This window comes from Nothobranchius furzeri, chromosome 5 (genome assembly GCF_043380555.1).
Source record: "Nothobranchius furzeri strain GRZ-AD chromosome 5, NfurGRZ-RIMD1, whole genome shotgun sequence".
NCBI lineage: Eukaryota > Metazoa > Chordata > Actinopteri > Cyprinodontiformes > Nothobranchiidae > Nothobranchius > Nothobranchius furzeri.
Genome location: NC_091745.1, coordinates 30,346,314 through 30,369,121, shown reverse-complemented (window position 1 = coordinate 30,369,121; position 22,808 = coordinate 30,346,314). Strand labels below are relative to the sequence as shown.

The 22,808-nt window shown below is 41.9% G+C and overlaps 2 protein-coding genes and 1 long non-coding RNA gene across 4 annotated transcripts; 2 read left to right on the top strand and 1 right to left on the bottom strand.

The window, feature by feature from the left end:
• The first annotated feature begins 554 nt into the window (after positions 1–554).
• Positions 555–3,514, top strand: LOC139070011 (uncharacterized). The gene is made up of 3 exons (XR_011520677.1): positions 555–745; positions 812–976; positions 3,283–3,514. It is a non-coding gene; the product is annotated as an uncharacterized lncRNA (long non-coding RNA).
• A 227-nt stretch (positions 3,515–3,741) lies between these two features.
• LOC139070009 (P2X purinoceptor 7-like) lies at positions 3,742–4,566 on the bottom strand. The gene is made up of 2 exons (XM_070551557.1): positions 4,490–4,566; positions 3,742–4,419 (listed from the first exon to the last, which is right to left on the bottom strand). Exon 2 carries the CDS (start codon positions 4,369–4,371, stop codon positions 3,961–3,963), a length of 411 nt encoding a protein of 136 aa, XP_070407658.1. The 5' UTR covers positions 4,372–4,419; positions 4,490–4,566; the 3' UTR covers positions 3,742–3,960.
• Positions 4,567–5,266: 700 nt separating this feature from the next.
• LOC139061569 (uncharacterized) lies at positions 5,267–10,826 on the top strand. Of its 2 annotated transcripts, XM_070551550.1 has the most exons (5): positions 5,267–5,351; positions 6,181–6,234; positions 7,409–8,437; positions 10,236–10,391; positions 10,634–10,826. In XM_070551550.1, exons 3-5 carry the CDS (start codon positions 7,409–7,411, stop codon positions 10,751–10,753), a joined length of 1,305 nt encoding a protein of 434 aa, XP_070407651.1. In that variant the 5' UTR covers positions 5,267–5,351; positions 6,181–6,234; the 3' UTR covers positions 10,754–10,826. The 2 variants fall into 2 exon arrangements, with proteins under 2 accessions (XP_070407651.1, XP_070407652.1); XM_070551551.1 differs by lacking the exon at positions 5,267–5,351 and having other exon boundaries at positions 6,122–6,234.
• Positions 10,827–22,808: the final 11,982 nt, after the last annotated feature.

Below are 22,808 nucleotides of genomic sequence, written 5' to 3'. Positions count from 1 at the left end.
GCACAAAAAGTTGAGCATAACAGTTTTCTGTTTAAGAAAACTACCGTTGTTATAATAATTTTGTAATTTCACGCCATAAATAAATGGCTAAATGATCATTTGTTTCCCATGTTTTCATATCACAAAGAATATGCATCTTCTTAAACCAACTTCAAGTCAAATAGTAAAAAATATCCTTTCACACACACAAAAAAAGAGCAAAAAAAATCACCACGCTGGGAAGGGTGGCCTGGAGCGGCCGGCCCTGCCCGCGAGGTGTCCCTTATTTATTTTTCAGGGAGTTGGCAACCCTAGCCACGTGTACAGATTACTGTCTGAGTTTGTGGTCTTACCTGCGAGAAAACTCCATATTAAAATGAAAGGAATGATAATCAGCTCTTGCAGAAATCTGTGAAGGCTGGGGAGACTTGTTTTATTACAGTGGAACAAAGATATCTGTAACCATTTTTGGTTTTGCTGCAAGTCGGCGAACACTTATGAGTTTTTTGTAAGTACATTATTTGTGTTTTCATCTAAAAGAAGTGAATGTAACTAATCGCCACATATGTCTTTTAGGACATGTGGATTGGTCTACTCCATCATGTGACTGGAGAACATGAGTGGTCTCTGGATGCTTGTCAGCATGATCCTTTTGTGACAGAGAGAAAGACTGGATTCAGAAAGGCTCCACTCCACACAAAGCCCTCAGTGACATCATTCTCAGTGAACGCTGGCTGAAAGAAGTCCCAAAATATTTGAAATTCAGGTACTGTATTTAATTATAGCTATAAATAATAATATAATTGTTCTAAATGTTAAATTCTTGTTTTAGATCTACAGCAAATTTGGAGGCGTTTCACAACCATCTCCTAATGTATGCAAGCAAAAGATTCAGTTACATCCCACCTGTTTACGAGGCACGGATACTGCTTGCTGCACTGGACTACAATCACCACTCACATCGAGAAGTGAAGAGGAGAGCAGATGGATCGACACAGTATGTATTTATTTATTTATATTTTTAATAAAACATACACTCATGAATTCATAATTCACTGGTCCAGTTTTAGTCATTTTTTATTAACAACTTCCTCAGATGAACAACCACAACGCTCCTAACTGCTACATATTGGTTTAACAACATGCTGTCAAGTGGCCAACCGTAGAATAACAGAAACACCACATTTTCAATAATAGTGCCTCCAGGTGGGGCTTACCTAAATTACTTTTAATTTAAAACACTTTTTCAGCTAATTTGTTGTATACTACAAGTTAGAGCCCTGCACGGGCCTAAAATCTGAGCCCATGTCCGGCCCGGCCCGAGGGGGTGGAGCCCCAGCCCGACCCGGTCCGAAAAGGTTTTCAGGATTCTCTGGCCCGACCCGAGCCCGACGTTTTTTTTAACCAACTAAATGAAAACAAAGTGCGTCAATCCTGACCAATGTGTTAAAAGATGTGCAGGATCCGATCAATTTGTTTTTCCCTCGTTTACCGTCACGGAGATAATGGCGCACTGGCTCTGGTGTTAATCAAGTTAAATTTTATCTCTTTCCAACAATTTTCACAAGAAAACAGAACAGTTAAAAGCAGGGCTTGTGTTTACCGGATAGTTCCCGTATTTGACCGTTTATTTTGATGGAGAAAGAATAGAAAGAATTACCCCGACGCATGCAGACGAACTGACATTTTATTCTACGCACATCGCAGATGTAGCTAAATCACTCAAGAAAAGATTCCCATCTGAACATCTGAGCTGGACACTGCTCAGCGCAGCTCACTGTCAGCACGTACTACATAAGGTCCACAGCGAGCTGAAGATGTGGAGAGGGGCTTGGAGCGCGTTGCAGAACCAGAGCGTCACCGCATGCGGGAAGCTTCCTCCCACCGAAGCGAGTGTTTTCCAAACCCGGTCTCTCAGAGAGACTTGTCACTTAGAAAATGTTCCCTGATGATGAAACTTTGGCTGAATAGCGCTTGTTCCTGTCTCCAATGTGGCGACACATCCAGGAGCCGTCTGAGGAGAATCCCAGAATCTCACATCCTCTTCAGCTCAGGAAGCGCCGATATGATTTCACACAAGCGTGACGGTCTCACAGTAAGACCGGGTTGGGCCTGTTCAGGTTTACGCAGACAATCTTTACATAGAATTGACTTACAGATATAAAATTAATTCAGTAAAATATAAAGCATTTTATTTAAATATCCATTCATTATTTTACAAGCACAAAGAGCTGCATCAGATTCAGATCAGCGGGAAGATTCCTCTGAATGAATTCAGTGGGAGGAATCTTCCCGCATGCGCTCTGGTTCTGCGACGCGCTCCAAGCCCCTCTCCACATCTTCAGCTCGCTGTGGACCTTATGTAGTACATGCTGACAGTGAGTTGCGCTGAGCAGTGTCCAGCTCAGATGTTCAGATGGGAATCTTTTCTTGAGTGATTTAGCTACATCTGCGATGTGCGTAGAATAAAATGTCAGTTCGTCTGCATGCGTCGGGGTAATTCTTTCTATTCTTTCTCCGTCAAAATAAACGGTCAAATACAGGAACTGTCCGGTCAACACAACACAAGCCCTGCTTTTAACTGTTCTGTTTTCTTGTGAAAATTGTTGCAAAGAGATCAAATTAAACTTGATTACCACCAGAGCCAGGTGCACTGCGCCGTTGTCTCCGTCGCTGTAAATGAGGGAAAAACAAAATGATCGGATCCTTTTCTGACCTTCCCCACCTACAAAGTTTAATTACAACAATCAAACGTGACAGAGCCTGGATTTGTATTCTGAACAGTCTAAACATGTTTTAAAAAGAAACGTATGACAAAAGTGGCACCTGCTCAGTAAAACCACCAACAGGGTGAAAAATATCTAAATATTGTAGGCAGAGACGGGCTACAACTTCTGGATCCACTTTATATAAATCATTTTATCGATTATCTTCTTATGAAAGATAACTTTGACGTACACGAGCGACCGGTACCGGCTGCTGTCACCTGTTGTGAGCAGCTCTCTGCTGTCCGAGGGTAGGCCCCGCCCACAACGCTGCGGCTGCTGTGGCTCCCAGTGTTTTCTTTACTGTGGGAAACAGGTAATAATGGCTCTTTGATGGGAACAGGTTGCCAACCCCTGACTTAGGTGTTTCAATTTTTTTTTAATGAATTTGATTAAAAATAAAGGAGCCCGGCCCGTGTCTGCGGTAATTACACAGTCATTGGCCTGAAGCCCTAGGCCCTCGTGCCGTCTGGCCAACCCGAGGGCCTAGGGCTTCAGTGCAGGGCTCTACTACAAGTTATGGCATGTGTCATTTCAGATACCATAAAATATTCAACAAAAAATCAAGATGCTAGAGGCTGTATTCTGAGAAGGTGCCAATAGACTACTCCTACATCCCAGAGATCCAAACCGTGATCGTCAACCAACGTTTGACAAGCAAGAAAGGTCTTCCTCGACGCTACAAGCTAAGGCCTGAGGATCCAAGGCGTTACGGTTTGCTGTCCGGAGTCCCTGCACCATCAACAGAGGAACTTCTACAACCCCTACGGACTCGCGGTGATGGTAAAATAAAACATTATGTGCCTTACATCTTCCACACAATAGTCCATTGCTAATTGAGTTTATTTTTTATTTACAGGTAAAACTTTGCCACAGACATAGGTGTTGGGGGAGGCAAGAGAAAACCCAAAACCTTCTTTATTTTTGTTTCCTGTGTTTTTTTTTTGTTTGAAAATAAAGATATATTTTGGGGAAATAAGGACTAATAATTTAAAAATGTATGTAAAATGTTGGAGGTAGACATAAGTTTTTGTTGTTGTGCAGGAGTTTTAACATTTATGGTATTTTTACAAATGCAACAGAGAGTTGTGCTTTAGAACACTTTATTAGAGCATCAAACAAAAATATATAAAAAAAACAAACTTATGTAAAATATCAAATATATACATTTATTTACAATCGTCTTGTAATAAAACCAGTGTAGTTACTATTGGGGTCAGGGAATTTTTCCCTTATCCTCCAGACCGCAGCTTGGGATTACTACTCTGCGCCCTCCACCAAGTTTTCCATGCTGCCATGCTACAAATTGTCTGTAAGCTGCATGGCGGAACTGTCTGTTGTCCTCACCAGGGTCCGGGTCATCATAAACCGCTCGAAACTCATTCCAAAACGTTCTGGCCAGGCGAAGAACACCATTTTGCAGAATAAACTCCTCCATGTGTGGTACAGTTGAAATACATGTCTGGGGAGGCTGTTGGCAGCATTTCTTTTCCAAATCAGTTGGCATATCTCTGCAGTGGGAGCATACACACCATGAAGGTTGATTGGACGTTGGAGGTGTTGTGGCAGGTGGACCAGAGAGGGCAAGTAAATCAAAGTGAACACCAGGGTCTCTGTCCAGCACCATGGTAAGGATGTCAATAGCCTGCTGAGGGTTCAGGTTCTGTATGTGTTGCTACAAAAGTGGAAAGAGATGCTACAGCAACCGTTTTTAGGATCATTTAGTGTAATTTTGTTATGCTTACACGTTCAAAGTCTATTCGCTCGGAACGAAGATTCCGAACTCGAGAGAGATCTTCATCTCCAAGGTCCACAGCTGAGTGTCTCGCTCTTCTTCGGCCTCTGGATGCACCACGGCCTCTAGACACACCACGGCCTCTGGATGCACCACGGCTTTGAGATGATTGTGGGCATCTCCTTTTTGCTCCACGTCTTGAGGATGCAATAGGAGGTTCAAACTCTTCCTCAGAGGATTCCTCAGTCACTGAACTCTAATTTGTATTAGAATAAAAAAATTATACTATATAAAAAGTACTCTTGCATATTAATCAATTTGGACACAGATCAGGTTTACACCTAGTCAAAATTTGGGCTAAACCAACAATAACCAGAAACCCTATGAAAACAACCACACCCTAAAAAATTATTCAGGGGCTTAGTAAATTTCATTATAATTCTAAGTTAGATGACCTTGATTAAATCTTTGAAAATCACAAAAGTGTTATCTTGAGTTGAAAATACTGAAAAGAATGTTTAAATTTTCAACACCAGTTTTTCAGTTGAACTGAGCTTTTTTGTTCAAGTTTATTTAAAAGAAATAATTCTGTATTTGAATCACAGGGTGCATTATTTAAATCTACTCAATATATCTCATATAAAGTACTAAAAATAACTGAGACACGTATTCATACGTATCATTGTCTTGAACTTTAATTATTAATGGTTCAAAATCAATATAATTTTGTCCCCCAATACTAACATAAAACTTTGAGTAAGACTAATGACCTTTGACATGTACCGCGCGCGATGAGCATGGCCTCATGGGAGATTTTCTGCACATTGAACGAGACAGACACACATCCACTGCAGGCTTGTTAACGTTTTCAGGTAAGTGACCAATTCTTACACTAGCTGTCTTTATCCACACCGTTCTTTTATAACATGTTCTGAAGAAAGCGTCTGTCATGGTGGCTCACTTTTTGCAGCGTGTTTGTGCACCTTAATTTAAGTTTTTAACCCGTCTTCCAGTCAAGGCGGCTGGAAACCGCGCCCTTTTATCCTTTTACGTTCTGAGTCGCTATCTGCGTTCCGGGTAATTTTACCGGAACGTCCCGGTACCCGCGACCTGACCGTTTAATCGGGGGCATTTTAGGAACCACGTGAAAGCAGGTGTGCTCAGACATTTCTAGAAAATGGCCCTGTTGAGTCGCGGTGCGGGAGCTGCGGTAGTCACGCGGCCTGACTCAGGTTGTTCAGGAGAAGATGAACAGACATCATCAATGGCTTTGGTAACTAAGAAGACCCCGCGGAACAGTTCATAGCAGCAACCATGCTGCTTAGTGGGGTTTTTCAGAGCATATAAGACGCTGTTTTCAGCTTTGTCCCGAACCGTGCCAGTTTTTGAGAGAACGCTGAGAGGACCGTGGGTCAGCAGATTACCTCATCCAGGGCCGGTCCTAAGTACTATGAGGCCTTAGGTAAACTTAGACTCGGGGCCCAACTTCCTTTCAGATCCCAGAAACTAACGAAAAAAAAAAAATCTTTGGTCCTTTGGGTCAAGCCAAAAGTACCATAATTTCCAGTATAGTTACTCCCTATTTACACCAATACATGTTTATTTCAATCCAAGCTAAAATTTCTTATAAGAGACTGATGTAATGGCAGATTCTCAGTGACATGTTTTGTAATGATAAAGTTTTGATTTGTATATTTTCAGCCACATCTTCACTACCAGGAGAAAAAAATCTGCATCAACTACAAAGTAAAGCAGGTAATTTTACTCAGAGGACTTGATGTGTTAAAATTTGGAATGGTATGATATTGTTTTATACAAGCTGAGTAGTGGATGTTGATACCACCTAAATATTTATACTGGTTTTGTGTTGGGTTATTTTAATCATACAAATACCAAATCTAAATTTTCAGAATTTTTTTGTTCGGTAAATATATTGATGAGTTCATGGTCTGTCATCTAGTGTCACCATACTATGTTTTTATTTATACAGCGTGGTGATGTGATTCGGATTATTTCAATGTGATTGAGTATTGTACTTTGTTCCATGTTGACTTAAGCTTGGTTTATGCTTGACGCATTCACTTTCCGCGCGGTGATGCGGCTCGCGGCTGGAACGCGCTTCACAACTCGCAGCGTTTATGGTTTGTGCGGCTCGTCTCTGCGGTGAGCCAATATTCTCCCAAACTGTAGGGGGCAGCATGGAGCTCTACAGCATGCATCCAACACTACACCATAGTAGAAGTAGAAATCACTGTTTACAACATGGTATTTCAGCATTTTTAACAGCGTTCTCTTCTTTTCCGACAGTGCGAGCTATTTCTCTCCAAGAATTATTAACAACATGTTGATCACGGTGATCTCTGAGAGCTGAATCATACAAATGTCTGTATTTACGAACCTCTGCCGTGCCGGTCCGCCATGTTTTTCCACGTCCGACCGTCCGCGTGGTTAGAAATTTTCCGAGGTGCGCGTTGCGGAAATCTTGGGCCGTGCGGAGACGCGGTGGAGGGGCGTGGTTGTTAAAATGACGCAACTTTTCCGCGCGGAGCCGTGCGGACCTCGCGGACGCGTCAAGCATAAACCAACCTTTATTTGTAAGTTGTATCCTCCACCTGAATTGGTAGTGAGTATTGGTTATTCAATCAGTTAATCATACAAAAACTGTAAATATGGTTATACACCATTCTGACATCTTCATACTGTGAGACATATTTTCTCACAATTTTTTAGGTCACAGGTGATGAGATGGCAGTGTAAACTTTGACCTTAATACATTCCAGAGTACTTGGTGACACTTACCCCTTAACACCATATTGTGTTGAAGGCAAACAAATGGTGTCAATAAAACGTCACATTGTTTGTTAGTGTAAGGGGAAAGACTCAGATACCCTCTTTTTTTTTCTTTTTTCTTGTGGTTTTTATTCTGCAGATGGACTCCTTTGCCTTGAAAGTAATTTTTGGACAACAGAGTGAGAAGCTTGTGCTCTCTTCAGGAATACCCAGGACTGTTGAGGAGTTGCATGAGACAGTGAGAGAGACATTTGGGCTAGTTGAGGATTTCACATTGCACTATTATGATGACTCATTTGGAGATTTCTTTACACTTCATTCTCCCAACCAAATCAAAGATAGGGGTACAGTCAAAGCTGTGGTCATTCCATCAGTAGTGCTTACATTGATTCCTCAGTGTGAAAATCCCTCAGATGTAAGTTCACTGAATGAAAGTTCAAGCTCTTCATCCTATAAAACCACAAAGGACCAAACAGATGGATCATCTCTGTCTTCAGACAACACTGTCATACTCTCCCCTCTTCAAAGTCCTCTGAAGACTCAATGGCCAGATGAAATTGTCATTCCACTTTTCTCTGTGGCAACAGAGACTGTACTGAAAAATGCCAATGAAGTCTTTGTTCAAAATGGCACTGTGCTGAACAATACTTCAGTCAAGTCAGATATAATGGAAAAATTAGCTGATTATATGTACAGCTACACAGCCTACCCTACTGGCCTTCAGATTGGAGAAGTGGCAGAGGCTCTGGTCAAAAAGCACCCATGTCTGACAGAGCCAGGCAGTCGTAATGGCTGGATGGGATGGATGTATAGTCTTAAATACAAGATGGGAAATTACAGGTCAAAGTTACGAAGTCTTGGAGTTCCAGAGGTTACTTGCAACTCACTGAAGAACAAGCACCATGATGACAAGGCTCCAGCGAAGAACATAAAGAAGGCGCGGAAAGGAGAAGTGCTGTTTCTGCCACACTATCCAGGACAGGATGGTAAAGAACAGCAAGAGCTGGAGCGACAACAACTGATTGATGAGTGTAAGAAGAAAAACAGCACAGCCATCAAGGATTTAATGTGCAAAACCTTTGCACATAGAAGACATGATATTATCAGCCAACAGCTGAGTGTCAGCAACATCAAGGACAGATGGCCGGCGTTGTTTGACGTCTCCCAAGTAAGTGAACATTTAAAGAGATATCCACTTGTAAATAAAATTTGGTCTGTTACATCCCCCATCATAAGATAAGTGAGGAAAAACATGTTGCTAACATCCTAGTGATTTTGATGGTCTTGCAGCAGCCAGGTTGCTTTAATTTGTCAGACTGTAGAATCGCTAGGAATTTAAATCAAAATGAGGAATCTGAATCAAAACCAGAATGGTTCTAATTGAAACCATTCCCAAGCCTAGGGAACAATAAATGTTAGTAATTTCCGTTCACTTAACTTGTTTTAGGCTAAGCTAATGTAACCTGACTGAAAAATGACTGGGCTGATTGCAAAGTGCCTTTGTCTCACTTATCTAACTCTGGAGCACATAACGACAGACTAGATTTTACTGAAGAGTGAAGAGTATTGTAATATTTTTAAACGTTGGTTACGTATTGTAACCCCAGATTCTATGAGTATAGGCGCAGCCCTTTAAGTGGGTATTCCCCTTTTGTGCGCAGCACTTAAGTAATTTAATCCACGCCCACCTGCTGTGTGGGCTTCACCCTGGTCTAGCAGGGGCGGCGTTAGGCCCGGCTACTTGGGCTGAAGCCCCGGATGTTTCATGGAAAGCCCCGGATCTAAATCGCGGAAGTAACATGCAGTACCAAAGTCCAACAGAGAGGGAGCAGCTGGCAGTAGTTTGTATACAGCCTGCCTGAGCCTCCACCACTGAAGAAGAAACCCTCCAGCAGCCGGTCTCTTCTACACTCTCTGCCTGAAACGCATGAGTGAAGATGGACATAAGGACGTTTTTTAGACCAAAAGCACCGCGACAGAACCCCAGCTTTGATGAAACTGGTGTTGACTCAGGTTTGTGGGTCTTATTAGAAAATATTTGATGTGCTGTTGGTTTGCCTAAAGTTAGCTTACTATCAGGTTAAGTTGTTGGAGAAAGAAAGGGAATATTTACTATCTTCTCACACTAAACACTAACAGGAACAATACTCTTCCCTGAATATGCTTAATATGTAGCTTCAGATTAAACATTATGTGGTACAAGACAAATATATATGATGTTGACTAGTGTGTGTCACGTGTGTGTGTGCGCTCGTGTGTGTGCGCGCGCACGTGTGTGTGTGTGTTAAGCCCCGGATCTTCTTCAGTCCTAAATCCGCCCCTGTGGTCTAGTATAAGTTACGGTGAGAGCCTCGCTTCAGTTTTCGGCACCAAAATGACCAAGGTTGTTGGACAGCGACCGGCCCATCCCGCCAAACTTGACCAGCTGATAGCAAGGTTCTCTGATCGCGCACATCAATGCACTGTTCAGTCAGCTGCAGGGACTAACAACACTGCCTTGCTAGCGTTTGTCATCTCCAGGAAGGTGGAGAAAGCAGAGCTGCCAGAGGAGCTGAAAGGCTTTCTCTGTAAAGCCGCTGACGCAATTATGAATATGTGCGCCACTTCAGCGGTGTGTTCCTCTCGCATCGCTACCTGGCAGACGATGGTCCAGAGGGCAACCTGGCTCCGCCTCTTCCCTCCAAGATTATACTATCTCACAGGGAAACAGTGCAAGCAATTCATAACATAAAATTTAGAAGCTTAGTGGAAGATAATACTTTATGTTAAGGCTTTAGTCTGCATACTGAACAACTCCACTTATATGGATTTATGTCTGGATGAGTAAATTAATCTTTTGCATGTTAGAAAATAAGGTCCAAGTTGCAAAAAATGGTAGTTCCACTTAAAGATTTTTTTTTTGGATTGAATCAGGATTTTGGCCTTCAGATTTTTTTGTCCTTTGTTTTTTGTCCTCTCCCATCCAGGTCAGTGCAGAGTTTCATAGGATCACGACCCTGAACCTTGAACCAAAGTTCATGTCATCGTTGGACTTGTATTCATCCAAACTCCTGTCCTTGTTTCAAGCCAAGAAAGGTGCTGCTGGACAACGCCACAGGGCACAGTTAAACCTTCTGCTTCAGGTAAGGAAGATTGCATTTTCTAACCACAAAAACGTTCCAACACAGCATTGAAGAGGCCCTCCACTAAAAACGGCTTTTCTTAGGTTTCTGTTCAATATTTTAGCTCCACAGGTGTTCTTACCTTGATGGTGGGTGTGAAAAGAGGTCAACAACAGAAAAAAATAGTTATGTTTAAGCTAGAAATGGTAAGTCATGTTTTAAATGTGCAAATTTTGCCTCAGTTGAGACTTCCTGTTTTACAGAGTGGAAATTCCATCGAGAAAAAACGAGAAGTCATCATCAGATGTCTCATTGACCATCTGGGAGAGGATCCAAGTGCCTTAATCAAAACCTTTGAGGTTGGTGCAATAAATCTGTTTTAGGAATATTAGTAGTTTTAGCTTGTGAGATCATAGAAAAGTTTTAAGTTAATGTTCTAAAGAAAAAAAAACACTTCAAAGTAGGGCTGGGCGATATGACGATTTTAGACCGTTTTACGATCTACACATCTGACGGTCTGTCATTTTTGAGAGACCTTTTTATCACGATTCACAGCTCTGCTGTTGAATTTCTGCCTCTGAATGAAAAGGGAACTTACCTCCGGCGAATGACACGCCTTTGTTTGACCCTTAACCTATCAGAGTGAGTCATAGTAATATATTAGTGCCCCGCTTGTTTACACCTGCGTGTGAACAAACATGGCTTCGGCCGCGGCTGAGAGCGACAACGAGGTTTTCGTTCCGAAGAGGCTTTTCCATTATATGGAACTGGTTTGGTTTTTCACCAGATGACAAAGAGCAGCGAAACGTCATTTGCAAGGAGAGCGTCAAGGCAAGTGATGGCAACACCACAAACTTGTTTAATCACTTGAAAAGAAGGCATCCCAAACAATACAATGAGAGCCAGCTGGCAGCTAAAGCTAAAAAGCCTGCGGCTGCAGCGGCAGCGGCTAGTGCTTCTTCCAGGCAGCAAACGCTAACAGAAGCACACACAAAACTCACTCCCTATGACAGAGACAGCAGACGATGGAACAGCGTGACAGATGCAGTGACATACCACTTGGTTAAAGATTTGTGTCCCGTGCGAACAGTAGGAGTGGGATTTAAGAACATGATAAAAACATTGGATCCGCGCTACGAGCTTTCCAGCCGCAAGTATTTTTCAAACACCGCCATTCCACGCATGTACGCTGAATGCAAAGTGAGAGTTGCAGAAAATATTCAGAATGCGCAGTTTTTTGCTACCACAGGCGATTAGTAATGTGTCGGTCTCGAACGAACCGGCTCTAAGAGCCGGCTCTTTGAAGTGAACGACGGGAGCCGGCTCGTCATTGGGAGCCGTCCCCGCCCCTCCCCCCTGCCTTGGAGAAAGCTACAGGCGATTGGTCAGCATGTGTAACTGTGTGTCCAGACTGTCCACACACAGAGCAGTAGGGGCGGGGAAGAGGGAGGATCAGACTCAGACACACAGCAGAGCACATGTGGGAGGAGGGAGACGAGAGGGAATGAGGAGGAGGAAAAAGGCGAGCGAGAGAGAGGAGAGTGCGACGAAGACGGTGAGAAAATGAGCGCCAGCAGTCGGAAAGTGGAGATTTCTTAAAGTGTTCAGTTATTAAATCCATAGAAATGATAAATATTTTATATATTGCTTTTTTTACATTAGTAAATTATTTTACATATAGTTTAGTATTATTTTGGTTATAAATGTACTCTACGCAACAGAAAATCTGAGGAGTCACTTGGGAGTCGAAAGAGCCGGCTCTCTAAAGAGCCGGAATTCCCTAGCCTAGTGAACTAGACCAAATTCTTGCTTTGCAAAGAATGGTCTAGGCACGCTCCATTGGAACCTCAGCAGCTCCTACCAGGACTCTGGCTAGCCAATCACAGCCCTCTATAGGGGTTTCAAACACATAAAGAGCTGTGATTGGTCCATAATGGTGGGCCAATCATAGTGCTCTATCTGCTTAGTGAACAAATCACAGAGCTTTATCCGCTTTGTGGGCCAATCAGGGCACTCTATATGCCTGGTGGGTGGGATGATGCAACAGAGTGAAACAAGAGTGTGTCACATTCATTGTCCAGTGGAATGCGGAGATCATTTGAAAGACAACGGTAGAACCCGCCCCACAACCGAGAGCCGTCAATGGAGCATGGCCAGACTAAATAATACATTTATTTAGTCTGGCTTGCCAGGCTAGGAATTCCCATCACTACAAGCGATCTCTGGTCCAGCCGCACATCAGAGCCGTATTTGAGCTTAACTATCCACTACATGAGCAACTGGGAGCTACATAGTATTTTGAACAAGTTAATGTTTGCACAATACGTTTGCAATTGACATGTTTGCACTTTAAATATGTTTATGATTTTAATTTATGTTAAGTTACTTGAAAAATGAGAAAAACAGATTTTTGTAATTGTTTCTCTCAGGGCTTTTATCATCTCTGGTGTGAGTTTAAAATATAAGTGTGTTAGCACTGTGTTGATTATCTCTAATATGAATAAATGTTTATTTATTTAATGTTTCTCTTCTTTAATACGCGATTGAAGTTATGCTATTCATGGACAAAAAATCGTGATAAAATTGAAATCGTGATAAAATATTGGAAAAATCGTGATATTCTATTTTTGCCATATCGCCCAGCCCTAGCTCAAAGCATACAAAAGAATAGCATTTGCTCAAAGATTTTGGAGCACAGTGCCCACATATTATGAGTACCAGTGATGTCATACAAATGAAACTTTTTGTTTCAATGTTTGGAGATATGTGAGCTTAAAACAGTTGTTTCTCTTTTTAAAGGACAGTGCTGATGCTGTCTTTGTTGAAGAGGCTTTGGCTGAGGAGGTGATGAAGATTTACCTGCTGCAGAATCAAGACAGGTCAGGCGAACCTACTGATGTGGGTATTGTTATTGAAGGCGTTACTGTTCTGGGCAAACTTGGGAATCTGAGCAAAGCCTGTTGCTATCTTTTGGGACTGTGCTATGCTCTGGATCTGAAATATCCCAAGAATCTCAAATGCACATTTGAAGCATTTCAAAAAGTGTTCATGGAGCTGGATACAGGAAACCTTTCTGTCAAGGTTCAAAGACTGAAAAATGACCTCTGTTCATTGTAGACAAAATTTCACAGGGCTGTTCTTAAAGTGTTAGACTTGTTAAGTGACATGTAATGCTCATCAAAATGTTCAGTTGTGGCATTACATAGTGTTGACATTCCTGTTCCTAAATAATGTTAGTACCATAAACTGTGTTTTATATTAACTTTCCAGATTCACATTAAGGTGTAAATGGGAGAGTATCTTCTGTATGTTTTTTTTTTTAGTTTGTTTTTTTAGCGCAGTCTTTTTTGAAACCTTTTTATTTAAATTATGGATGTGTTTTGGTCACTCTAGTTACAATCTTCCCAATTTTTTGGAATCAAAATAAGATGTTCAAAAACTCACAGTGCACATTTTTTTTTTTTTTTTTTTTTCAGGGTTTATACTTTTTTGGGAACTTAATTTTATTTTTGTCATTTGACCTTTTCTGAAAAGGTAAAGCACTGCATTCACTTGAGCCACTTTTATTCTTTGTATGGCAGGTACATTTTTCTTGTTGTTAGCATCAATATGCCAGTTTTACAGTTTTATCAAGCATGCCAATTTGGATACAATTTTATTATATAAGACTGTTGTGACTGAAATTTTATCCAGGTTTTATCCACTGAATGTACAACAGATTTCAGGTCACTGTGTTCGGAGAAGGAATCTGCTAAATGTGTGATTCACAAAAAAGCAGGTTAAAATAAATCATTGTGAACAATGTTGAACTGACGTGGTTCTTTTTTCCTGTGTGTGTGTGTATGTATGTGTGTGTGTGTGTGTATATATATATATATATATATATATAACACTTAATTCTAATTAACGTTTTTGCTTAAGTTAACTTTAAAATATTAAGTAAATTGAACCATTATTTAAAAACAAGTAACTGTAATGGTGTAGGTTATATGTGCCAAGCATTTCAGCATTTCCTAATTAATATTTTATGTAGTTTGAACTTTTGGTTACTGTTGTTTTAACATACATTTTCAATTGTATTTACTCAAATTTGAATGTTACTGTAACATCTTTAATTGTTCATAACAACTTATTCCATTTTAGTTGGATTTAATCTATTAATAAAGTGTATTTAAGAGATGTGATTGTTTTTGTATTTACTTATTATTTTTGAGTGTAAAAGTGTTGCACCAAAATATTTAAGTAATTATCAGTTTTATTTCTTAGAGTGCATGATTATAGGAGGACTACACAGAATGCAGTGTTTATTCATGATTTCCACATAAATTATATACTTTGATATATTCATCTCATCTTGAATGGCAAAGCAATTAAAAATAAGTTAATAACTCGTAATAAAATGCTAACAATTTGATAGGATTCATTTTATTTACAATATAGATTGTCAACTGTTACTGGTATTTTAAAATATGTATATATTTATAGATATTCTTTATAAAATGCCTTTTGTAAATAGTAAGTGTTTAACGTGCTGGTTAAATACAACTTTCTTCCCTCAGATAACTCCATTGCTAACACTAGCTCAGCTCTATTATGAAGAAGCAATTCTGGTGTTGACTCTGCTTTTTCTGCGCGTGCACATTAGGAGGTGTGGCTTTCGGCTCTTTCAGGAAGGGCGGGGGAGTGAGCAACAGCCGTTCGAATTTAAAAATCTCCTCCTCCTCACCCTGCCGGTGTCATTTTACGGACCGTGCCTTTAAAGGGACTTTACAGAGTTTTGAATTTTTATGCTCGCCATTGCCCCCTCAGGCCAAAAGCGTAACAGCAGCTTCAATAGTAGGCTCGTGCACGAGGCGCGCATGCTGTACGTACACACTCCTTGAGGAAAATTACAGCTTAGACAGTCCTGTGTGTGTGTGTGTGTGTGTGTGTGTGTGTGTGTGTGTGTGTGTGTGGCCCGGAGGACAGAGGACAGGAGAACACACAGCTAATTAATTAAATAATGTGGTTCTGTACCTTTCTCTTCATCACAGCTGGCAAAGGTCTAAGATGGGGTCAGTCCTCCTTTATGCTCAGATCATTCCATTCCCTTGCTTGAAAAATTGTTCCAAAATGAAAGTTGAACCCACATTTTTTTATCTGTGTAGGAGAAATTGGTTTGCTCAGCCATATTTGTAGCGTTGTGGTTTTATGCTCTTTTATGAAAGAAAAACCATGCTACGTATTAATTCGGAATATTAATTTTTAATAAATCAATAACCAAATTTTATATCGTTAAGAAGACTCAAAGGTTGTTTTCATCGATAAACTGACGATAATACCTGTGTGTCTGTGTTTCAGTTCAATGAGGAAACCAGTTTGACAATTAAAAGTTTTAATTCTTCAAATTAAACTAATGATTTTGAAATTGACAAACAGGAAATAACAATCAACATTGGCAACTTGTGGGACAATCTTTAACAGTTGATATGCTGTTCTTGCTCAAATAGACCTTCTGTTGGTGAATGAAGATTGAGAGTAATAGGATGTGGTTATGGATGTGTGTGTGTGCAAAGTGTCGTGAGAATTGAACATGAGGTGAGATGAATGCGTGTGTGCATCTGATTTTGCTTCAGGAAGAAACAGGTGTCTGAGTGAAAAGTGATGGTTTGAATAAACTTAGGTTTAGTTGGAAAAGATGCATCGAAACGCTATCTGTCGTGTTCTGCCTCACTGAAAATCGGACCCCCTGTTGGACCCGGGATGTCACCTTAGGATGATGTTTCATCCAGGGCACCTTGGCTGGCAAAGAAGACAAAGATGCGCCGCGAACCGGTCCAGAGTTGCCCTCGGTACACGTTGATGGTAAAGCGTTTTGTCGATGCGCTTTCTTAAGTTAATTCACTCAGAAATCAAAAACTCTGTATGAGTCTGCGTTAGAAGTTGCGATTCAGCTATTCTGTCTGGCTAACAGGAACAGCGTGAGAGGGGGGGGGGGGGGGGAGAAACGAGCCAACCGGCTCCCCCATTTTAGCGTTTATTCAGGTCCTCTCTCTTTCGTTGTCAAGCACGAACTGAAATCAAGACTGAAACTTACCAAAAGCCTTTCTCTTCTCAAAGCAAACGTGTGCGTCAGCAAATGTGTTTTGGAGTTTACTGTGAGAATCTGTGTGTGGGTGTGTTTTTGAGTGTGTGTGAAGGTCGCCAACAAACATCCTCAAACATTATTTAAGAATGGATTCATTAAATCTCTTATAATTACCCAAAGCATAAGAATCATTCATTTGATTAAAACACATTTATAATGAGCAAATTGATGATTAAACTTTTAATATTCAAAACAAGAAAAGGAAGTTTAAACTTTATGTTTTGACTTGTTCTGGGTACAACTCATGGAAACACGTCTTCTGGACGCTGCAGGTGGCAGATGTTATGGTTTCCTCCCAGACTCGCTGGCGTTCAGGTCTTAATCTGTGGGTGAAAGTTCTCAGCGACCCAGCTTTGACCCAGCTGAGTCCAACACCACCTTTGTGACAGAAAACCCATATTTCCTCACGTTACAATCCCCCCTTTTGTGACGACATGGTGGTCAAGCAGAGGCCACTTGACGTCACAACCTCAATAACGTGATGTACTCGTGAAGGTAGACATCCCAGATGAAGGCAGGAATGATGAAGCGTCTCCACAGGTCTCGTGTAGAAGGGAGTATATCCTGATCAGATGATTAAGGCCAAAACTGTTGCAATCATCGTAAAGTAATCCACTTAGGAAATCTTGAAAGCAGAGCTATGCCAATAGTAGTTAATTTCATCAGCAATAATGCAAAGGTATTCAAAGGATAAGCAGCTCGTGTGTCACACGGAGCTGGGCAGGTGATGTATTCCTCAGGCGTAATCCAAGTGAAGTCCAGCGCAGACCTCGACCCATCTCGAACCATGACCGAAGCCCCATGCGACAGGAAACCAGTTGAAGGATGGTGAAGACGACCCCTCTGATGGGATGTAGTCCATACGAGCTCGGAGAAGGAGACAAAGTGAGACAGCCCACACGATAGATAGCATTTGATGCAAATCAAAGAAATCAATCAAAACCTATCTATGGGTGCCTCTGGGAAAATGTGGATGCCTTTTGTGAATTATCTAAAGAAGAAATATTCTGCACCCTGTTCTACATGTCATGAAAAAACGTGATGCTGAGAAAACACAAATAAAAGAAAGTAAATCCTAACTGATATGTGAAACTCAGCAGGCTGCACTAAGTAAAGGCATATATATAAAAGAAATAATCATGAAAATGAAGGGCAAATTGGCTTGTGGCCCTTTAAGGGAAATAGTAACAAAATTAAATTAAATTTGTAATCAAATATAATCATGCTACACAAAGCACTAATAAAAAGATAGAGATGTAAATCAATTCTAAAAATGTAAATCAGCAGGTTAGTAATCCCTAAAAATGTGAGTAACAGGTGTCCTGGCTGGAGGCAGGCAACCTGAAAAAAAAATTCAAAGGATATCACATTTGTTAAAAATTCATCCCACAAACGAGAGAATTTGTAACGGTCCACCAGTTAGTGGAAAAGAATCCGGTCAGAATAGAGTTGTTCAGTAAGCATTTTGAATCTGGTATTGCGGACCCACAGAGACACGAGTTTGGACGTATCTGTGGGAGCAATCTCATAAGCGATTTGGTCACCCAGCGGTTTGTATCTTGTGTTACGAACCCACAGGGAAACTTGTTTGAATTTACCTGAGGGTCCCGTCCGGAACTCGAGTGAAGCTGATGGTATAATTGTTAGATCAGAACCTGATTTTACCTGCTCAAAGTTGGGTTGCAGCTTTACGGAGGCGACTTTGTTGTGATCAGAAATAGTAGCAAACTGGAAATGCGAAAATGATGCTCGCAAAGCAGGAGGAGGCTCCCCACCCCCCTTTTGTTTCTCAAACTTATGCCGTGTCTGTGAGACAGGAGAAGCATAACAAAGAACAGTTCTTAAGCTCTTAAAAGCCCTATCACCAAGAAGATGCACATTGTCACCTGAATCGTGCTGAAAGAGTAGGTGTTCAGATGTCCAAAGACCTGGAGGTGTTGGACTTTGAGGTTCTGAAAAGGAGTGATCCAAGGATGGTTGTGTCACGGGTGTCAAAGCAAACCTAGCCATGTTTAGAATCAGATACAGACATGACACTATCGAAAGGAACATGTTCTGCCCTGAAAACTGAAGCCAAGAATACTTTATTCCCAAGAATGATGGAGGTTCCCACACAGAATCAGAAAAACCCGGTTTAACCAGAGTAGTTACAGACTGACTAGAACTCCGCCCCGTAGAAGGTGCAGCACCTAACTCCGGGTCGGAGGTCAAAGTTGTCAGCTGAATTGGTGGAAGGTCAATGTCGATTCCTGCAATGACCCGCCCGCTCGGAGGAGGCGTTCCCCCGAACCGGTTGAAGTCCGCAACGGAAAACTCAGTGCCACTCGGCACCCCCCTTTTGTCAGGCGGGGCCCCGAGCAGGGCATCACTGCACGCACCTACTGCTCCCGGGCCGGGTGGCGCCCCCGGGCCCGTGAGAGAGATGCCCGCAGCAACCACCGGAGCTCCCTCAATATCGCCACTGACCACTTGACTACTGGAAACCGTAGGTTTTCCTGCACCGTCGTGGTCACCTGAAAGAGAAATCACAGGAAAGAGAGCACAGAGGCCAGAAACAAAGTCACACCCCTGTAAAAGGAGAAAAGAATTGGCCACCGTATTAGCAGAGGTCACAAACTGAGAAATGACAAGGTCATACACATAAAGGTCAAGATGTCCGGGCACAAACCCTGCAAATGGTAAGGTGGCTCCGTCCGGAGACCACAAGTGTTTCACGGCGGCTGACGTTTCCATCACGCCCCGATAAACAAGCCGGTTTGTGCATGAGGCGGACTGATGAGTAAAGCAGACCCCTGACTGAAGCGGTGGATCACAGCCTGAAGATTTCACACCCATGCTGGAGAGATGGTCAGCCACTAACATGGATGACAGAGAAAAAGCATCAGGAACCAAAGGGTTAAGCACAACCTGTTTGTCAGAGAGGTTAACCATAGGCTCAAGAGATTTATTCAGCTTAAAAGTAGCAGAGAAAGTGTTGTTTATTTCAAACCTTGATATCGATGGTGGGTCTATGACCCCCTGGAAGAAATAAAGGTAAAGAAAAAGCGTTATGACTGTAAACAGCATGTTGCTTGAATTCACGTCATGAAGTGCAAACCAGAACCACCTCCGACCCAGAGCAGCTGGCACTGAACTGCTCCCACTAGTCCCCACCGCGCCCGACCGGCGGCACCCGACTAATGCGGGCCCGTTCGGGCGGGCGGCGGGACCAGCGTGGCCCGGCCGGTAAACAGTCTCCTGCGTCTTGGCATGTGCTGGAAGAAGAACGTCAGAGAACCTTACATCAGGTGTAACAGTGCAAGAAAGATTTTGTCGTGTCTCGTCCATCCCTCATTAAGTTCAGAGCAACTCGCGTTTTTACCTTCTGAGTCGACGTAAAACTCCGGGCAAATTCCTTAATTCATCTCACAATCAAGGACTGTCCGTAGCGTAACTTAACTTTATGACACAGGGTAAAACAAGGAGCTGTTGATAGAGAAATGAATGTACACAACTTCACAAGATGGAAGAAAAAGGCATGGATCCGAGCAACGGAGGCTGTGAAAGCGGTCACCAGTCCAAAATAAAAATAAAAAATAATAAAACCTACGCTGCCGTGTTGGTATCAGATGGACAAACGTAGCAAAATGTAGATTCTACACACCGTAGTGATTTACAAGAACCACCGCCAATGGGGGTTTCGGGAGGACACAGACGGACTGTGTCAGAAATGGTTTGACAATTTAATGGGACGCGTTCCCTTTTTGTCCAACTGTGGCTCGCTAGCTTAGCTCTCCGGCTAGGTCTAGCTTTTCGTCTGTAGCGACCAGACTTAAATTTGCCCGATTAACCAGCAGGCATCTCGCTCCGCGGCTAAAACGGACTTTGAAGCGTACGCAATCTGGATGCAGTAACGCTCTACGGTAATAACCCGACTTACAGCGTTTACCTAGCAAGTTAAGCTACGGTAGGTGCTAACAAGTATTCCGGTAAGGTTCGGCTTCGAACAGTCGCCTATGTAATGGAAATATCTTCCACAATAGCTCGCCCACAGTGTCAACACACTGAGACGAAGGGTGTCCGAGAATTCGGAGAATTTAGTCTTAATTTTAGGATTGAGGATAAGCTGCTCACGGTAGCTCACCCAGCAAGTTTCAGAGCGGAAATGTAGCTTTCCGACCTGAAGAGATTAGAGGCGCGGCGTCGCGTCAAAATGGGCAGAATTTAGCCAAAAGCACAACTTACACGTTCGCTCCGAAGGCGAAGATGGGATAAATCAATGTACTGTCTGTAATTTGCGGACAATTTGAGATCGGAGATCTTCCACCGTCAAGTTTCCACCAGGACGTCTCCTGGAAGAGTGACTTCAGCGGAATAATTTCCGTTTTTTTTTTTTTTTCAAAATAAGACATCAAAGTGAAACACAGAGAAAAGGCGTAATGTGTTAAAATTAGCTCTTAGATGTTTCAAATCAGATATATCGCAGATATAGAAGTCTGGATACGCTCGCCATATTCTAGGAGAAATTGGTTTGCTCAGCCATATTTGTAGCGTTGTGGTTTTATGCTCTTTTATGAAAGAGGAACCATGCTATGTATTAATTCGGAATATTAATTTTTAATAAATCAATAACCAAATGTTATATTGTTAAGAAGACTCAAAGGTTGTTTTCATCGATAAACTGACGATAATATCTGTGTGTCTGTGTTTCAGTTCAATGAGGAAACCAGTTTGACAATTAAAAGTTTTAATTCTTCAAATTAAACTAATGATTTTGAAATTGACAAACAGGAAATAACAATCAACATTGGCAACTTTGTGGGACAATCTTTAACAGTTGATATGCTGTTCTTCTCAAATAGACCTTCTGTTGGTGAATGAAGGTTGAGAGTAATAGGATGTGGTTATGGATGCGTGTGTGTGCAAAGTGTCGTGAGAATTGAACATGAGGTGAGATGAATGCGTGTGTGCATCTGATTTTGCTTCAGGAAGAAACAGTTGTCTGAGTGAAAAGTGATGGTTTGAATAAACTTAGGTTTAGTTGGAAAAGATGCATCAAAACGCTATCTGTCGTGTTTTGCCTCACCGAAAATCGGACCCCCTGTTGGACCCGGGACGTCACCTTAGGATGATGTTTCATCCAGGGCACCTTGGCTTGCAAAGAAGACAAAGATGCGCCGCGAACCGGTCCAGAGTTGCCCTCGGTACACGTTGATGGTAAAGCGTTTTGTCGATGCGCTTTCTTAAGTTAATTCACTCAGAAATCAAAAACTCTGTATGAGTCTGCGTTAGAAGTTGCGATTCAGCTGTCCTGTCTGGCTAACAGGAACAGCGTGAGAGGGGGGGGAGAAACGAGCCAACCGGCTCCCCCCTTTTAGCGTTTATTCAGGTCCTCTCTCTTTCGTTGTCAAGCACGAACTGAAATCAAGACTGAAACTTACCAAAAGCCTTTCTCTTCTCAAAGCAAACGTGTGCGTCAGCAAATGTGTTTTGGAGTTTACTGAGAGAATCTGTGTGTGGGTGTGTGCTTGAGTGTGTGTGAAGGTCGCCAACAAACATCCTCAAACATTATTTAAGAATGGATTCATTAAATCTCTTATAATTACCCAAAGCATAAGAATCATTCATTTGATTAAAACACATTCATAATGAGCAAATTGATGATTAAACTTTTAACATTCAAAACAAGAAAAGGAAGTTTAAACTTTATGTTTTGACTTGTTCTGGGTACAACTCATGGAAACACGTCTTCTGGACGCTGCAGGTGGCAGATGTTATGGTTTCCTCCCAGACTCGCTGGCGTTCAGGTCTTAATCTGTGGGTGAAAGTTCTCAGCGACCCAGCTTTGACCCAGCTGAGTCCAACACCACCTTTGTGACAGAAAACCCATATTTCCTCACGTGACATCTGTGAATTCAATGCCGTTCGGCGAGTCTCAAATAAAAATTTGGGCATCTTACTGTAAAATAAATATACCATTAATGTAAAAGAAACTCTTAATAAGTTATGTTTACATCCAGAATCAAACTCATGTCTTCTACACGGGAGTCCGACGTCTTACTAGGTGAGCTAAAGCACCAGTGGCATCTTTTGTATCTGTAACTTTTAAATCCTTGATGACAGCTGAAACGGAGTGAAAATGGCTATTTTGTTGCTTATTTGCAGGAAATATCTAGAAGACAGTTCTACAGAAAGTAGCTAAGGGTCCTCAGAAATGTAGCTAGCTTTGTCACTAGGCGTGAGGAACAGCGACAAAGTGGCAATGCCTCTCTCTTTGCTGCTAAAGCTACGGATAGCAAATGCTACGGGCTATGCCTGAGCGTGAACGCGCA